Source organism: Taurulus bubalis (genome assembly GCF_910589615.1).
Source record: "Taurulus bubalis genome assembly, chromosome: 20".
NCBI classification, from domain to species: Eukaryota; Metazoa; Chordata; class Actinopteri; order Perciformes; family Cottidae; genus Taurulus; species Taurulus bubalis.
The window spans coordinates 17,535,043-17,553,675 of NC_136608.1; the positions used below are offsets into that span (position 1 = coordinate 17,535,043).

Sequence of the window (18,633 nt, forward strand, 5' to 3'; positions counted from 1 at the left end):
TCTCCATCCCTCTCTCTCTCCATCCCTCCTCTCTCCATCCCTCTCTCTCTCCATCCCTCTCTCTCTCCACCCCTCTCTCTCTCCATCCCTCTCTCTCTCCATCCGTCTCTCTCTCCATCCCTCTCTCTCTCTCCATCCGTCTCTCTCTCCATCCCTCTCTCTCTCCATCCCTCCTCTCCATCCTTCTCTCTCTCCATCCCTCTCTCTCTCCATCCCTCTCTCTCTCCATCCCTCTCTCTCTCCACCCCCCTCTCTCTCCATCCCTCCTCTCTTTTTAGGGGTGGATCTTCGCTGCCTCTTAAAAGTCTCTTCAGAATGAGCCCAGTGACTCTTCCTCTCCTCCTCCACTCCTCCACTCCTCTCTCTCGGTAGGTGGAATCATCTCTTCCTTCTTCCCTTGTTTGTGTGTGAATGTGTTTCCTTTGAGCAGAAGCAGCCGACCACAGGTGTTTTAATCCGTGTTGCCTTTGAGCAAGGCACCGGCAGCCGGTGCAGGTGATGGAGACGTTCCCGTCAGGTGGGTGCAGAGGGGGAAGTCAGGTGTAACGCTGTTGTCGTGGGAACAGAAAATACATCTTCAATCTGGTTATTGTTTAGCTGTGACATTCTGCTTTCTCAGGAGTGTGAACAAGCAGAATGTCACAGCTGTAAACATGAATGTTTCCTTTCAGAGAATCAGAAACCCAACATCTCCATTTGAGAACGAATTTAAACCAGATGTGAACGTTCGGCGCTGGAAGGAAACACTTCATTCTCTTATTATTTATGCAGCGATCTATATTGGAGTCGTTGTTGTTGTTTATGTGAAGACAAACATATAAAATCTCTCTGACGTCATCGTCTGTTCAGACTTAAAGTGTCTCAACATTTCAAAGAGTTTATGTCTCAATCTCTAGTTTCAAGTCTTCTTCAATACAGCATGATGTTCATTTAGTACATTATGGTCATTTAGAGTCAAACAGACCATAAAGCAGGGGACGCTTTAGGGCGGGACTACAAGGGGATTGACAGGTCGACACCAGAGACGTATACAACTGCATGAAAAACAAACTTTATGACGCAACACACATGTGTGTTTAGAGCGTTAGAAACAAACAGGACTTTGATCAAAGGAGACTGTCCGTGTCCTTTCATGATCTATTATTAGTTCCCATGGTTTTGTTTGTATATTTTATTTGTTTGTTTGTTTTCTACTCCATTGGCTCCTTTTGGTTATTAGTTTGGTTTTGTTGTATTCATTGCCTTTATGGTCCTTTTTGTTTACCGGTATTTAAGTTATGCTTCTCTTCTCTTTAGAGGACTTTGTAAACTTTGTTTTTAAAGCTGCTATATGAATACAGTTATTATTATTATTATTATAAAACCCCAAAGAAATCGACATTAACTTCTTTAAATGAACGTTCTTATTTAGAGACAAACACAATGCTTCAGTAAACACAACCAAGACAGTGCTGCTTATTCGATGACATCATCACGAGAACATCCCGTCCCTAAAGAGCAAAATGTGTTTTTATCTTTGTGACGCTGCCGAGAGGCTTTAGAGGAGGAGGAGGAGGAGGAGGAGGAGGAGGAAGAGCAGGTCCCTCTGTGGTCCTGGGGGGTTTACAAAACCTTCATGTGGTCTGATGAGAGTCTTACTTCAGATTGTGTGGTAGAGGTACAGTTGTGTTGGAGACAGAGCTCTGATTGTGCTTTGGCCTTTCAACACGTTATTACATAACACACACACACACACACACACACACACACACACACACACACACACACACACACACACACACACACACACACACACACACACACACACACACACACACACACACACACACACACACACACACACACACAATTTGTTGTTATTTTTAATTGCATTTGTAATTGTATTTGTAATTGTATTTTTATTTGTTAATGGATAATAGATAATGCAATAAACAAACTAACAGTCCTGTCAATCTACTGCTCCACCCTCCTGTCCAGTCGGCGGCGGTAACGCGCCTCTAACCTTGTTTGCTAACCGGCAATAAATACCACAGAAGAAGTAGATGGAATCACGTGACGGACCCGGAAGCGTCATCGCTTCTGGGCGCGCGGTTCCGCCTCCTCCTTCTGTGGCGTCTCGCGGAGCTCCAGTCGTCTCGTTTCACTTCGTCCTGAACATATTAAGATTACATTTTAAGATTAAATCTGAAGTTCTCTGAGTTCAACGTCGACGATGGAGAGACACAGCTGGTGAGTTCAAGACCCGCGGATCTAATGTGGAGCCAGACGTGTAAAGAGATCGTGACGTAACGGTACTATATATATATATATATATATATATATATATATATATATATATATATATATATATATATATATATATATATATATATATATATATATAGTGTGTGTATATATATATAGTGTGTGTATATATGTGTATATATGTATATATTATTTATATATATATATGTGTGTGTGTGTGTGTGGGTATATATTTTATTTATATTATAAAATGCTAATTTACATCAATACAGCAGCACTGACGGGGAATATATTATCACAAATACTTGGTTTTGTGTGTAAATTGTCTATTTGTTGTTTATTTATTCTACATGTATGTTCCTGACTTTTTCAATCCTTTGCATGATTTTTTTAAATCCTCTTAATATATTTTATATTAGGCACCAAGCACCAAACGTATATGACTTATTGTAATAATGCATCTCACTTGTGTACTTTGTTGGTTTGAATGCAGTACTTGTACTTGTACTTGTGGTGGAGGTTGTTGCTCTCTTCAGTAAACAAAGTGTTTCCTTGTTGAGCTGCACTGAAACAAACTGTATATTTCTCCCCATGACTCCCATTAAAATCACATCAGAATGTTATCTTTTAATGAATCAGACATTTTTTTAAATGTTTGAACAGCAGAATCAAAACCTCCAGCACATTCAGGGAGTTTCTCTCCACGGATCCACAAAGTAACCCATGAATGGCTTCCGTTTCATCCCTATTCATGTGGAACTAACGTGGAACGGAGCCCTTAAATACGATTCACCGCACTAAGAAGCAAATGTGTCTTTTTGCTTGTTCCTGCGGTTCCAGCTTCTTCCCCAGGAGCGACTGCCACGAGTTGAGTTTTCATCGGACAAAGTTGTGACTGTTGAGCGCGTCGAATGGGCCGCGGCACACGAGGCGGCGTTCCTATACTCATGTGTCTCATAGTGACGCAAAGATGTCCAGTTAAATGTAAAAAAAAACGATGTACACGAATATGAGAGTGATAATTTCCTTCAGGGTTCTTACTGTCATGGAAAACCTGGAAAAGTCATGGAATTTTTAAAATGCTTATTTCCAGACTTGGAAAATACCTTGAAAACAAAAATAAATAACCCAAAGTCATGTACATGTGTTATATTCATGTGTTCATGACGTTCATTTACGCTGAGTTTGAAATAATTAATATACTTTTAAAAGAAAGACTCAAAATATAAGCAGGCATACATACAGGCATCTATATAAATGTTTATTCTTTTAATCAAACTATTGTCTCATTTAAGGTTTACTGTATGCTTTGTATTCTCATTGTTAGTTTAAATACTACATTTACTCACTTTTTACTGGTTACACCCAGATTTCACAAAATGTTTGGTCATGGAAATTTGGTTTAAAGTCATGGAGAAGTCATGAAATCCATTGATCAGAACGTGAATGAACCCTTGTTCCTTGTATGGCGTCACTAATGCAGCGTCTCTTGTCTTTGTCCCGCAGCTCGTCCGGCTGTCAGCATGACTTCTGAAGGCGACGTGTTGATAAAAGAATACATCAAGATGATGACGGACATGATCGTGCTGTGCAGCACGCTGGCTCTGTCGCTCTCCTTCTGGCTGATCTCCATCACCATCAGCGGCTACTCCGGTGAGTCGCTAACGCCGCGGTTTTATAGTCGATGTAGTGTTGGTTCTGTCGCCCCCTGTGGACTAAAGAGGTAGTGTTGGTTCTGTCGCCCCCTTGTGGACTAAAGAGGTAGTGTTGGTTCTGTCGCCCCCTGTGGACTAAAGAGGTAGTGTTGGTTCTGTCGCCCCCTGTGGACTAAAGAGGTAGTGTTGGTTCTGTCGCCCCCTGTGGACTAAAGAGGTAGTGTTGGTTCTGTCGCCCCCTGTGGACTAAAGAGGTAGTGTTGGTTCTGTCGCCCCCTGTGGACTAAAGAGGTAGTGTTGGTTCTGTTGTCCCCTGTGGACTAAAGAGGTAGTGTTGATTCTGTCACCCCCTGTGGACTAAAGAGGTAGTGTTGGTTCTGCCGCAGATTCTATATTATATCACTATTTTATTTATTTATTTATATATATATATATATATATATATATATATATATATATATATATATACACACACACACACTATTATCTACATTATATAAATGATTATCTCTCATCGTGTGTGTCCCTCCTCAGGAACCCTGCAGCCGGTGTCGCCGTGGCGATGGCTGTTCTCCATCCTGGTTCCCCTCATGCTGACGGTCCGAGCGATGAAGAGACGAAGCCTCAGCTACTCCGGAGCACTCGGAGGTCAGAGGTCACGAACACCAGAGACTCACGTCTTGTTTATGAACTCAGTTAATAATTATCCTCAGAGGGCTTTGACCTGGCCCATTATCGGACAAGGAAATTAAAAAATAAGTCAAGTGACGTTTCCTAAAGTTTCTCCGGAACCACAATGTTGATTAACTTCATTTAAGTTGCTGAAATACAGTAAAGCCTTGTGGGAAGAGTTCTATCCAAACGGACATCCTTGTGGGTAGTATATTAGTACCTGTAAGATCCAAATTCAGCTGGACTGTTCCCTTCCCCCCCCCTCTATTAAAGAATATGTTCAAACCATAATCTACTTAATTTAATAAAAAGCCCCGCTGTAGTTTATCCATACCAGACTAAAAGTAACAGCTGTACTATTTTAATTCCATTCAGTTTATTTTGTATAGCCCAACATCACAAATACAAGTTTGCCTCGGAGGGCTTTACAATCTATACACATGACATCCCTGTCCCGGGACCTCACATCAGATCAGGAAAAACTCCCCCAATAAAGATAGTAAAAACCCTTTCACAGGAAAAAAAGGGGAAGAAACCTGAGGGAGAGCAACAGAGGAGGATCCCTCTCCCCGGATGGACAGAAGCAATAGATGTCATGTGGCCAGAATGAACAACGTTTTAGTGTTTTATCACTCTGGAATTCTTGTGGTAAATAAACTACAAAGTGTTCGCTGCCTTCAGGCAGGTTTCTAGTCAGCAGACGATTTATTGAAAACGTTCCTGTCAAAAGCGTCACTTATTCTTTTCTTTGTATTTTTCCTAGAAAAACAAAAAAGGGACTTTCTGAAATCAATTTGTTTTATTAGCATTTTAAAAACCGACGTTAATATAACTAATTGATTTATTTCACTATCGTCGGTTGTCCTGGTCTTGTTTTTAGTGACTTAATGTATCTGCTGTCCTGTGATAGTCTCATATTAAATACTACTAATATTAAATACATCTCATATAAAATACATCTTATATGAAATACATTAGTCTATATTTCTGTAAACATTAAACATCCTGACAGTCAGCACCTTCAGTTAACTTGTCCCGTCCTTGTTGTCCTTGTTGAAGTACATCGTCCTTGTTGTCCATGTTGAAGTACATCGTCCTTGTTGAAGTACATCGTCCTTGTTGTCCATGTTGAAGTACATCGTCCTTGTTGTCCATGTTGAAGTACATCGTCCTTGTTGTCCTTGTTGAAGTACATCTTCCTTGTTGAAGTACATCTTCCTTGTTGAAGTACATCTTCCTTGTTGAAGTACATCTTCCTTGTTGAAGTACATCTTCCTTGTTGAAGTGCATCTTCCTTGTTGAAGTACATCTTCCTTGTTGAAGTACATCTTCCTTGTTGAAGTACATCTTCCTTGTTGAAGTGCATCTTCCTTGTTGAAGTACATCTTCCTTGTTGAAGTACATCTTCCTTGTTGAAGTACATCTTCCTTGTTGAAGTACATCTTCCTTGTTGAAGTACATCTTCCTTGTTGAAGTACATCTTCCTTGTTGAAGTACATCTTCCTTGTTGAAGTACATCTTCCTTGTTGGTGTCCTTGGTGTCCTTATTGATGTCCAAGGACACAGGAAGTTGTGTTTGCAGCTCTTAAAGCTGCTGACTCATGGACTGGCAGACACGAGGCGCTGCAGCCGTCTGAATCTATACGCTGACGATTAAGTGGTTTATGTATGTGATTCATTCGCTTCAGCTCTTTACTTCCTGGAAGACTTTAAATAATTTAGTAAACTTTTATATTACGTAATTACCTGAGCTGAAAGTGAATTCATGCCTCTGATGAATGAATAAGCTCTGCATGTTTTTTAATTCATTAAAACTGATTAGATTTTCCATTTAATTTGACATAACGGTCATTTTTGTTTGAAGTCTTGTTTGTCACATTCCCCCCCCCCCCCAAAAAAAACACCCTTTTGCTGTAAATGTGACTGAAGTGTTTGTTGTTAGTTATTTTTGGGCCTGGTCTTTATCCTCAGGACAGAATGCATCTTTGAGGCCATGACTAACAAAATGAATCCATTATGTGCATAACAAATGTTTTATAAGGAGAAGATGACGTCAAGTAGGAGCTTATGAGAACATTGTTAGTGTTTATTATGTATTTATTAGTATAATAGAGGAAGGGCATTGTATTACATTTTTTACAATTATCTGAAAACGTATTCATCTCAAATTTACCAGTTGAAGCGCTGGAGGGAAAACCTTGAAACTCCAGATGAAGATTTAAAAGCAGCTTGTGTTGATGGTTATAGTGAGTCTATAAAGTCACACCGTAAACTAATAAATATAAACTAAATGAGTATAAGAAAAACAAAAAGTTCCAAAGCATCAATTGTTTCATTGTTTTTTGGAAACGCAGCAACATTAAAATGAGTTTGGAAGAAATAAAGATTATTTTAAAACAAATCTTGCTGAACTCAAAGGCGAGGAAAGGAATCAAGGAGGCATACCTTCATGAATGATATGTTGATTTAACTGATGATTAGGTGACTAATTTCTGTGCTTGTATAATTTGGATTTATTCCAAATTCTTATTTATAATATTTGGCATTTATTGCATTGAAAGTACTAAAAAAAGCTATGTTTTAAATCCCTTTTCTATTAGTTTTTCTTTGTAAAAACATGTATCCAATGTTCTCAGCTCTCCTCGTGGGGTTCGTGTTGACGATGGCCAACTACAGCTTCTTCTCCGCTCTGCTGGCCTTCTTCATCACCTCCTCCAAACTCACCAAGTGGGGCGAAGCGCAGAAGAGGAAAATAGACTCTGAGTACAAAGAAGGTGAGCGACGTGAAAGGTGAGCTCGTTGTGGTGTTTTTATATATTCAAAGTACTAACGTTTGTGTTTTCCTCAGGCGGCCAGAGGAACTGGATCCAGGTCTTCTGTAACGGAGGAGTTCCCACAGAGCTGGCTCTGCTTTATATGATCGAGGTGAGCTCACAGGTTCCTTTATTCTCAATGCACTGTTGATTGATCAGTAAAGAGTTTATTTAGCTTCATGGAAACGCTTCATCCTTCAGTTTATTACGAACTGTCAACATCAACACATCCAGAGATACACAAGGTTTACCTGGAAGGAGATGAAAATATAGATGTCAGACAAATGTACAATATGTACCTCTGTAAGATGTAGTACAGTCAAAAGTACAATATGTACCTCTAAGATGTAGTACAGTCAAAAGTACAATATGTACCTCTAAGATGTAGTACAGTCAAAAGTACAATATGTACTCTGAGATGTAGTACAGTCAAAAGTACAATATGTACTCTGAGATGTAGTGCAGTCAAAAGTACAATATGTACCTCTGAGATGTAGTACAACAAAAAGTACAAGATGTACCTCTGAGATGAGGCGGTAAAGTAGAAGTACCTTGAAGATGTACTGCAGTAAAAGTACTCAGTTACACTCCACCTTGTAGTAAACAAAGCATCTGAAACACCTGCAGGTAATCAGCTGGTTCACCTGGACACGTTAGCTCCTCCTTCACTGTGTGGTAAACAAAATGGCGGCTGTGTTCTCAGGTGGGTCCAGGTGAAATCGCCGTTGACTTCAGCAAACAGTACACGGCCTCCTGGATGTGCCTCTCGCTGCTGGGCGCGCTCGCCTGCAGCAGCGGGGACACCTGGGCGTCGGAGGTGGGGCCCGTCCTCAGCCAATCACAGCCCAGACTCATCACCACCTGGGAGGAGGTTCCCGCAGGTGAGGACCCGAAGGAAGGAAGAGTCTAATCCCACAAAAATAGATACAAAATAGAATAATGCCTGTAATAAAACAAGTTGAAAGTGGTAAAAACAGGTATGAGAAATACAAATATACAATTAAAAAAGAAAGAAAGGTGTAATTTAATTAAAAGTGAGATTGCAAAAATAAGTGAACTTTTTTCTTTAAACTCTCAACAGAAGTTTCTTGTGACCTTTTGGCAGCTTCCAAAGAATAATAGCTTCTAGTATTAATATTTAGAATAGTTTCACAGATTGTATTCTGTTTAAAGCGAACAGTTTGATGAAAATAAAAAATGTAAACTATATCTTTGTAACGTTGTTATGTGATTTAAAACTCAGCTCAGTCAGAGAATTTCATATTTAAAGCATTTCTTTCCATTTTCTGATGTAAAAGTAATTAGAACTGGAAATAAGCGTGATATAATAATCAGAGATAAAACAAACATGTTTATTACTGGAGGATAAGAACGGAGCAGTAACACATTTGTATAATCTGTGGTTGAACAGCCGCACTTTGTTTGATCTCTGATTAAAATCTCAGTCGCATCGGTTCATTAGTTTAAGGTTAAGCTGTAATTATTGTAAACAGAAGCTCTTTTGGGTAAAAAGCTTCACTTTTAAAAAGCTGTTTTTCTTCATTTGGATCTTCCCCCTCTCTCATTTTTCCGCTACAGGAACAAACGGAGGGGTCACTCCCGTCGGCCTGGTCGCCAGCTTCCTGGGCGGGCTCGCGGTGGGCGTGGCCTATTACGCCACGCAGCTCCTGATGGTGGACGACCTGAACATGGCGCACCCCCAGTGGCCTATCATGGCGTACGCCGCCATGGCCGGCCTGCTGGGGTCGCTGCTGGACTCCTTCCTGGGAGCTCACATGCAATACTCGGGTAAGGATGGGAATCAATCTGCAGATTATTATTCATTCATTCATCATTCGGTCTTTCAATTGAAAGAGAATTGCTAACGTTAACATTTAAGAAACTGGAAATGGAATTTTTTCTTTTTTACGATTTTACCTAAAAACTATTCATAATTCAGAAAAATTACTGATTTAACTTTCTGTCAATTGACTAAATAATAATTTTAATTTAAAAACATTTAATTGTTCCAGCTTCATTTGTGAAGATCAGCTGCTCTCTGTTTTACTAATTTATTTAAATAGAAAATGTTGGTTTAAAAAATGCCAAATATTTTTGACTTAATGTATGTTTATAGTTTTTATAATATTTACTTTCATATGAGATATTAAACTATTATGTTTATATGAGATACTAATCTATAACTTTTATAATAGATAATAAACTATCAGTTTGTGAGATACTAAACTATTACTTTATACAAGATAATAAACTATTACTTTTATAATAGATAATAAACTATTACTTTCATAATAGATAATAAACTATTACTTTTATATGAGCTACTAAACTATTACTTTTATAATAGATAATAAACTATTACTTTTATACAAGATCCTAAACTGTTACCTTTATTTGATACTAAACTATTACTTTTATAATGGATAATAAACTATTACTTTTAAGAGGTACTAAACTTTTACTTTATATGAGTTACTAATCTATCACTTTTATAAAAGATAATAAACTATTACTTTATGAGATAATAAACTATTACTTTTATAATAGATAATAAACTATTACTTTTATAAGAGATACTAAACTATTACTTTTATAATATATAATAAACTATTACTTTTATAAGAGATACTAAACTATTACTTTCATACAAGATAATAAACTATTACTTTTACAAGAGATACTAAACTATCACTTTTATGCAAGATAATAAACTATTACTTTATATGATACTAAACTATCACTTTTATACAAGATACCAAAATATTACTTCATGATCTACTAAACTATACTAACTATTAAACTAAACTACTAAACTATTACTGTTTGTTCATCAATGAGCTTCATGTGATTCATCCAACTTGTTTACAAGCCTTTACAAGCCTGTAAATAAATTATGAATGTATGAATTCTTCTAGTGAGGTTTCACTAACGAATCGCTTCCCTCTTCCTCGTCTTCAGGCTTTGACGCGAGCATCGGGAAGGTGGTGGCTTACGAGTCGGCCACCACCCGGCGGATCTGTGGGAAACCGATCCTGGACAACAACGCGGTCAACCTGTTCTCCTCCGTCATCGTCGCGCTCGTCCTCCCCGGGCTGGCGTGGGGGATGTGGCCGCGGTAGACACGCCGACCAGCCGACCAGCCGACCAGCCGCTGGTTACAAAGACAATCCAGTCACGTGTTGAGACACAAAGACACAAATGCTCAGTCATGTGTTGGTACATGATGGAAGAGGAAAATGAAAACATTTAACAGTGGTTCACACATTTATCCGCTGATGCAACTGACTGATGATCATTGAAGAATAATTGTCTCAATTGAACAGCTGACTGATTTCTGCCAAAGTCACAACACTAATTCATAAAGTGGGATGTTTTCAAATGATCCTCAGTCTGCACATTATGAAATTACTCCTCACTCATTTAAAGAGATATTTCCTCCCATTCACTGTTTAATATACTTGTCCACTCTGAATTAAGGGTGTGTGTCTTTTGTCAAAGTGTGTACATCTGTTAGTAGTCCGAATTAATTTAACAAAAAGTAAGTTGTAAGTAAGTTGAAAAAAGTCGGTGTAATATATTGAGTTGAAACTAGTGCAAGTAGAAAGAATATATACTGTATGTATAAATGCAACCAGATTAAACCACTTCAAGGCTTTAAATAAATAAAAGCAATCAAAAGTCAATTATTTATTTAACAAGGTGGTCTAAGATATTAAATTTAAGACATTGTTTAACACAGGTAATATGATTTTATTATTACATTGTTTATTTCCGATGGAGTTGCAGCACAAGATCACAACACAAATAAATCAAATCTTTCATACTTAATAAACACCAGAAAACACAAATAGTTTTTGCCAATCATTTTCAAAAATGTTGTTCTTTGAAGCCACATTGTACAATAACTATTGTTTCACCTGTTATATAGCTTGGTTTTTACTTGAGAGTTGAACAGATTTATTTAAAAAAAATGGTAAAGCTAAAAATAACAAACTGATATTTTGGGAATTCTACCTTATTTATTTAATTTAATTCAGTTAATTATGAATACATTTACTCTGGTGTATCTTATTGGATCATTTTACACAATAGTAGATGCTAAAATTATCGCGTTTGCGGAAGATATTTATATAACTTTTGCCACTATTAAGACGCCACAAAGTACACCAGGCTGTGTGTTAATGGCATGAAATGTCACCAAAACATCATCCACAGTAAAAGCACAGGTTATCTTACAGTAGAACTGAGGTTACATTGTACTGGGTGAATGGGCACTGCTGATTGGCCGGTGCCAGGCAGCCAATCAGCAGTGCCCAAGGGGCGGAGCCATTTGTGGGCGTTCAGGCAGTGGTGGCGGTGTCCTTCCGGCCAATCTGGCAGTAGAGAATCATGGAGAAGACCATCCCGAAAATCTTCAGAGAGAGAAAGAGGAAACATATTAAAGACAGACGTCACACAAAGATATAATTGTGTTAAGTTTTGTCTTTAATTAAAATATTTGTATATTATATTGTATTATATAATTCAATATTGTAAGAACTTAAATGATCTTGAATCGAGGCTCAGCACAGTTATTTACAGGTTTCGGTCTTACTTTGTTTGTTCTGTTCATAAAGAGTAAATATTCATTGTGGCGTTCCCCAGGGCGCGACCCCGGGCTCCCTGGTTTTTACGTAATTAGATTATATTCCCCTAAAATAACAACGATGTTTGACCTAAATACAAACAGCAATACTTTGATGTAAAAATACTACGCTACAAGAAAAAGACCTGCACTCAAAAGTAAAAGTACCAAAGTGTTTGCATCAAAAGTGCTTGCTATGCAGAATGGCACATTTCCGAAAAAGAATATGAATTATATTGGATCAAAATTCCTAATGTTGCAGTGTTGTGAAAGTGGAGTTAATTAGTAGTAATCTAAAATAACACATTATACTTTATGTTTGTTCACTATATGTTGTTATAATAATCAGAATGAAAAAGTGTACTGAAACTGTCAAATAAATATAAGAAAGTAAAAAGCAAATTATTCACCCGTGAGATGAAGAGTAGAAGTAAAAAGTAGCATACAATGGAAATACTCCTGTAAAGTACCTCAACATAATTATATTTATGTACATTAGTTTTACACAGTGTGTGTGTGTGTGTGTGTGTGTGTGTGTGTGTGTGTGTGTGTGTGTGTGTGTGTGTGTGTGTGTGTGTGTGTGTGTGTGTGTGTGCTCACCAGCAGGATGGCGATGGCGAAGGCAATTCCCAGCACCACCTCCATGTGTTTCTCCATCAATTCAATGACTTTGGTGGAGCAGGGCTGCAGGAGGAGAGCATGACATCATCAGACTGATGTCCAACAGCTGATTCATAATCATTCCAACTGGTTTAGAAATGTTCAAATCTATAAGCTGGTCTCACCGTGGAGTACACGGCGGAAGATTTGCAGTCGGTTTCGGTGGCGTTGCAGCGGCACGAGTCTGGAACTTTAGTCCAGTCCGACGGTCCGTTCACGAGGCCGCAACACTTCAGCTGGAAGGAGAGAAGAAGGTGTGTGCTGATCAATAACGGATCAATAACGGCTCAATACCGGCTCACATGCAGAACAATTTAAAGCTGACCTAACTTTTATCTTTAGGGCAAATTAAATGTTACATTTTTCATATATTTTAACTCCAGTTTTTCTCATTTTACCTGATTAATTTTAACATTAATTAACTAATTAACAATCGCTTTATTTATGAGTACATTTTGTATTTGTGTTTCACATATATATATATATATATATATATATATATATATATATATATATATATATACATATATATACATATATATATATATACACATACATACATACATATATATATATATATATATATATATATATATATATGTATATATTCATCTATATATGTATATATGTATATGTGTGTATGTACCGTATGTATGTGTATATATATATATATATACATATATATATATATATATATATATTCATCTATGTATATATATATATATATATATATATATATATATATATATATATATATATATATATATATATATATATATGTGTGCGTGCGTGCGTATGTGTGTGTGTATATGTGTGTGTGTGCGTGCGTGTGTGTGTATGTGTGTGCATGCGTGCGTGTGTGTATTTGTGTGTGTGTGTGTGTATATATATATATATATATATATATATATATATATATATATATATATATATATGTGTGTGTGTGTGTGTGTGTGTGTATATATATATATATATATATATATATATATATATATATATATATATATATATATATGTGTGTGTGTGTGTGTGTGTGTGTGTGTGTGTGTGTGTGTTACCTCCGCCTGCAGCTTCTCCAGGTCGTTCCTCACGCCCTCCGGTTGCGTGGACAGTGGGGTGAACTTGCTGAGCCGCTCCTTCACCCAGTCCTTCACCTGCAACAACAAGCATCAGTACACAGGAAGTCATGTGATCTTTACGACACTCCAGCACAGCCTCACTTCCTGTTTACCCGCTTCTCCTCCACGGCTCCCAGGATGCCGAGCGCCACCAGGAGGACGAAGATGACGAGGAGGCTGACGAAGAACTGAGGGATCAGAGGAGGATGAAGACAAACGTTATTACATGAAAATCACAATTATTTCTACAAAAACAATCTTGAGTCAACAGTTACATTATTATTATAATTATTCATTTGAAAAAGTGGCTTTTATTTACATCCCAAGTCCATAACATGAGAAAAAGTTATAAAAAGATCATACAACTTTCATAAAATGAATATTATGGTATGTCAAAAATGTTGTAAAATGACAAAATATAGGATGTTAAAAATGATAAAATATAGTATGTCAAAGAATTATCAAGTCATAAAAAGTCTTTGTAAAGTATGTTAAAAAAGTCGTAAAAAAGTCGTAAAAAATAACTAATATATTTTTTTTTTAAGTTATAAAAAAGTAATACAAAGTAACAATATGGTCTGTAAACAAAGAATATAGTAGTCATAAGATAGTATAGTACATACAAATAGAATGTACGTGTGTGTGTGTGTGTGTGTGTGTGTGTGTGTGTGTGTGTGTGTGTGTGTGTGTGTGTGTGTGTGTGTGTGTGTGTGTGTATATAGATATAATGGAGTCCCACTATCAGCAGCAGGCAGCGGTTCTCCCTGATGGCGCCGCAGCATCCCAGGAAGCCGAGCACCATGATGATCACCCCGATGGCGATCATCAGGTCGATGCCGGGAATCGCTTCATTGGTGATCTGGTGAGAGAACGTTTGTGTTATTATCGTCTTCCATAAAACATGTTGTGTGTTCTGTATATGTTGTGTTTCCGTATCTCCTCACCAGGTTTCCGTCCTTGTGGACCTTCAGGTAGATGGAGACGCCGAGCAGGACGCAGCCGCTCAGCTGGAACGAGGAGAGGAGGTCAACACAACTTCAGCTCTAGCTACACACATCATGTTTAACTTTTAAATAAACATGAAGCTAAATCACAACCTCTCAAATAAATCTGGTTTAAATTGAAATCAAACACAATCACGAAGCTTGTTTACAGGATATAAACGCTAATGATTATGTATATATTATTATTTTCATTTTTATATTTACAAAATATGTGAGTGTGTGTTCTTTTTTACCAGTGTTTGTTGTTGTAATACTCATTTTGGCCACTAGAGGCTGAACCTCATGTTCTTTACAGGACTGCATGTATTCATGTTTTCTTCCGGCTTCCGAGTTTTAATTTCTACACGAGATACATATATTTTTCTTTTGCACGTTTTGTAAACAACATCTTTTTTTTCTCACTGGCCCTTCAAGGCTTCCGTACTTTTAATCAAACTCAATCAAACTGGACCAGAGGCAGAACCAGCAGCATGCTGGGTATCTGGATCATTATTACAATGTATTACTTTACTTTATAATATAATAATAAATAACAATTGAGTATTATCATTATAACTTATATAGCACCTCCCAAATTGCAGCAATTTAAAAGCAAGAATATTTTTACTTATTTCAATTTGAATACACATATTGTTTAAACTCAACACTCATCACAATTTGATATAAATAATAATAATACAATTAAAAAATAAAAACAATATGCAGATTAAACATTAATGAAAACAATTACTTGATGCACTACTAAGCCTCTCTATTTGATTTCATTTGATTTAATGTCCACATTTTCCATTTACTTTACAATGTTAATGACGCTTTGTCATATTTCTGAACGGTATTTGTTTGTACTATTAATAAACACGAAAGTCTACAGTAAAGAAAAGAAAATGAAGGATGATACACACTTCTGAATGAACGGGAACAGACGTGACAAACAAAAAAGGACGTGACCTCTGTGCTCACACACACACACACACACACGCACACACACACACACACACACACACACACACACACACACACACACACACACACATATGGTGCCACCACACCCTACATTGTACTCTCAAGCTGAAGGTTGAATAAAAAACAGCGTAACCAGTGACACCCTCACAGCACACCTCTGACCAGTGAAACCAGTGAAACCAGTGATTTGTTTCTTTTGTTTGACCAGCAACGACTTCAGCTGAGAGTTAAAGTCAAAGCTCCAGCAGTGATGGAAGAATAACTCCAGTGTTTTAATTAAAGCTATAAGGTTGGAAATATTCATGTTAATTTTTTAATGAAACTCTCATTACATCCGACAGCAATCGATGAATCAAAACCTGCATTCTCTCTCCTGACCACCAGGGGGCGACTCCTCTGGTTGTATAGAAGTCTATGCTTCATGGGATAAAGCTGCATTATCTCTCCTGACCACCAGGGGGCGACTCATCTGGTTGTATAGAAGTCTATGCTTCATGTGTTAAAGCTGCATTCTCTCTGCTGACCACCAGGGGGCGACTCATCTGGTTGTATAGAAGTCTATGCTTCATGTGTTAAAGCTGCATTCTCTCTGCTGACCACCAGGGGGTGACTCATCTGGTTTCATAGAAGTCTATGCTTCATGTGTTAAAGCTGCATTCTCTCTGCTGACCACCAGGGGGTGACTCCTCTGGTTGTATAGAAGTATATGCTTCATGGGTTAAAGCTGCATTCTCTCTCCTGACCACCAGGGCGTGACTCCTCTGGTTGTAAAAAAAAACAAGATGGCGCCGGTTTAAAACCAAGATGGCGGTAGCTTGACAGCTGTAAACGTGTCAATCGCATCAAACAGACTATGATTGAAAAATCTAACCAAAGGTTCCGTTTGTAAGAGGAAGCAAACAGAGTTGTGTGTTGGTGGTTCCTTTGAAGGTCAGACCATGTAAATAACAGACGGGCCTGCCGGTGGAAACGCTGAGTCATTCTGTTGTTCCCTCATGAAACTAAACTGTTAACCGGTTTCACAACAGATTTAAAAGACGGCCTTTTACTTTACTTTTACATTTCAGAGGTAAATATTTTACTTTTTTCTTCACTACAACTTTAGTTACTTTACAAATTAAGGTTTTAGCACACAACACATGTGAAGAGTTAGTAAAATATGTAGTTCAGTTTTAAATTGAACAGTTTACACAAATACAGCTGAAACTGAAAATGTTCCATTGAGAGAAAATTTAACAATTTAGTTTCTGGTTTCAATTATGTTAATGTTTATAAATCAATCAACAATGTTAATGTTTAATTATTAATGTTATTAATGTTAATGTATTGGTAATAATGTGTATAATGTTCATTTAAAAGTAAAAATACTAATGTATGATTAACACTGTTAACACTGTTAATGTGTAAAGTGATGATTCTAATATTGTTAATATATTAGAAGATATGTTATTAATGTTAATGTATTAGTTATAGTCTCTGAGTCACTGAGACGCCTTTTCTCACTGTTTTCATAAACCAATCAATCGATTAATGGAAATAATCAGCAGATTAATCCATCATGAGTTAATAGTTCAAAATAATCTCCAGATCAACAACTAAACAGTAAAATAATCTAATGGAATAGAATATATAATAGAACATTAACGATTTAAAAAATGTATATACATTTTACTGATTTTACTGACATATTTCACAGGAACAGAGTATTTGTAAAGTGTGGTATTAGTACATCTGCTGAAGTAAAGGGTCTGATTGTACTTCTCTTCTGTTTCATCAATACCCCAAACAAAGCTGATGTTTTCCTATAAGGCTGCAGGCCAAACAAACACGAGGGAAAAGCCTCTGGATCTGTGTTATCCCCAAAACATTGTTATAGTCAGAGAGAGAGAGAGAGAGAGAGAGAGCGAGAGAGAGCGAGAGAGCGAGAGAGAGAGAGAGAGAGAGAGCGAGAGAGAGAGAGAGAGAGAGCGAAACCTGTAGAGCAACATAGCATCGCAGCCTTCAGCCGGTCTGCAAAACAAACACACCCTCTGAGGGTTAACTCAAACTACAGTTGATCAGGATATTCCGTCTGTATATTTAATTGGAAATCGATACTATATTCTTCTTACTCTTACTGTTTTACTACTGTTTATTGTTATTTGTTACTTTATTTATATTACTTTTTTACTATGTGTCTCTATTCCATCGAACCGGCGAGCAGACGAGTCGGTGTCGTTACGCAATAACACAAAGCTACAGCAGGTATGCAACCACCAAGCGGCAGGTGTGTCCAGCCGTGAGCCCACTGAGCCTGTGGCAGACAAGCCACTGGGTTTGGGCCCTCGTTGAAATCTCTGACTCAACAAGCATTTAATTCAGACACTATTTCTAGAAGGTTGTATAACAATATGAACCCGCCTGGAACCAAAGACCGTAGATCAGAAGTGAACATAGCCACCATGACGTCACCCATTGGTTTGTGGACCGCCGTTTTGAAGGCACAAGATTGGCATTTAGGGTCGCCATCTTGTTTTTTGACCGTCGCCATCTTGGTTTTTGGCCGTCGCCATCTTGGTTTTGGCCGTCGCCATCTTGGTTTTGGCCTGTCGCCATCTTGGTTTTGGCCTGTCGCCATCTTGGTTTTGTCCGTCGCCATCTTGGTTTTGGCCTGTCGCCATCTTGGTTTTGTCCGTCGCCATCTTGGTTTTGTCCGTCGCCATCTTGGTTTTGTCCGTCGCCATCTTGGTTTTGGCCGTCGCCATCTTGGTTTTGGCCTGTCGCCATCTTGGTTTTGTCCGTCGCCATCTTGGTTTTGGCCGTCGCCATCTTGGTTTTGTCCGTCGCCATCTTGGTTTTTGGCTGTCAAGCATTGTGTTTTTTGTGTGTTTTTTGTGTTTG

The 18,633-nt window shown here is 37.8% G+C and overlaps 2 protein-coding genes across 3 annotated transcripts in view; one reads left to right on the forward strand and one right to left on the reverse strand.

Annotated features, from left to right (window-relative positions):
- Positions 1 to 355: 355 nt before the first annotated feature.
- tmem19 (transmembrane protein 19) lies at positions 356 to 11,232 on the forward strand. 2 transcript variants are annotated; one of them, XM_079235939.1, is made up of 8 exons: positions 356 to 368; positions 3,751 to 3,897; positions 4,434 to 4,547; positions 7,208 to 7,345; positions 7,420 to 7,496; positions 8,088 to 8,265; positions 8,963 to 9,172; positions 10,343 to 11,232. In XM_079235939.1, exons 2-8 carry the CDS (start codon positions 3,768 to 3,770, stop codon positions 10,501 to 10,503), a joined length of 1,008 nt encoding a protein of 335 aa, XP_079092065.1. In that variant the 5' UTR covers positions 356 to 368; positions 3,751 to 3,767; the 3' UTR covers positions 10,504 to 11,232. The 2 variants fall into 2 exon arrangements, with proteins under 2 accessions (XP_079092065.1, XP_079092064.1); XM_079235938.1 differs by lacking the exon at positions 356 to 368 and adding an exon at positions 2,111 to 2,229.
- The window catches only part of tspan9b (tetraspanin 9b), an 11,052-nt gene continuing 3,477 nt past the window's right edge, over positions 11,059 to 18,633 (reverse strand). Inside the window, exons 2-8 of the mRNA XM_079235941.1 lie at positions 14,731 to 14,793; positions 14,526 to 14,645; positions 13,900 to 13,974; positions 13,727 to 13,822; positions 12,794 to 12,904; positions 12,609 to 12,692; positions 11,059 to 11,796 (exon numbers count right to left, since the gene is read on the reverse strand). Coding sequence (XP_079092067.1) covers positions 11,725 to 11,796; positions 12,609 to 12,692; positions 12,794 to 12,904; positions 13,727 to 13,822; positions 13,900 to 13,974; positions 14,526 to 14,645; positions 14,731 to 14,793 — 621 coding nt within the window. The 3' untranslated portion in view covers positions 11,059 to 11,724. The remainder of the gene's footprint in view (positions 11,797 to 12,608; positions 12,693 to 12,793; positions 12,905 to 13,726; positions 13,823 to 13,899; positions 13,975 to 14,525; positions 14,646 to 14,730; positions 14,794 to 18,633) is intronic.

Bases quoted from the DNA above. Each gene is read 5' to 3' on its own strand.
- tmem19 (XM_079235939.1), top strand. From the start codon at position 3,768: ATGACTTCTGAAGGCGACGTGTTGATAAAAGAATACATCAAGATGATG. The intron at 4,548-7,207 runs GTCAGAGGTCAC...CAATGTTCTCAG, and splicing joins CTACTCCGGAGCACTCGGAG to CTCTCCTCGTGGGGTTCGTG. The intron at 8,266-8,962 runs GTGAGGACCCGA...TTTCCGCTACAG, and splicing joins CTGGGAGGAGGTTCCCGCAG to GAACAAACGGAGGGGTCACT.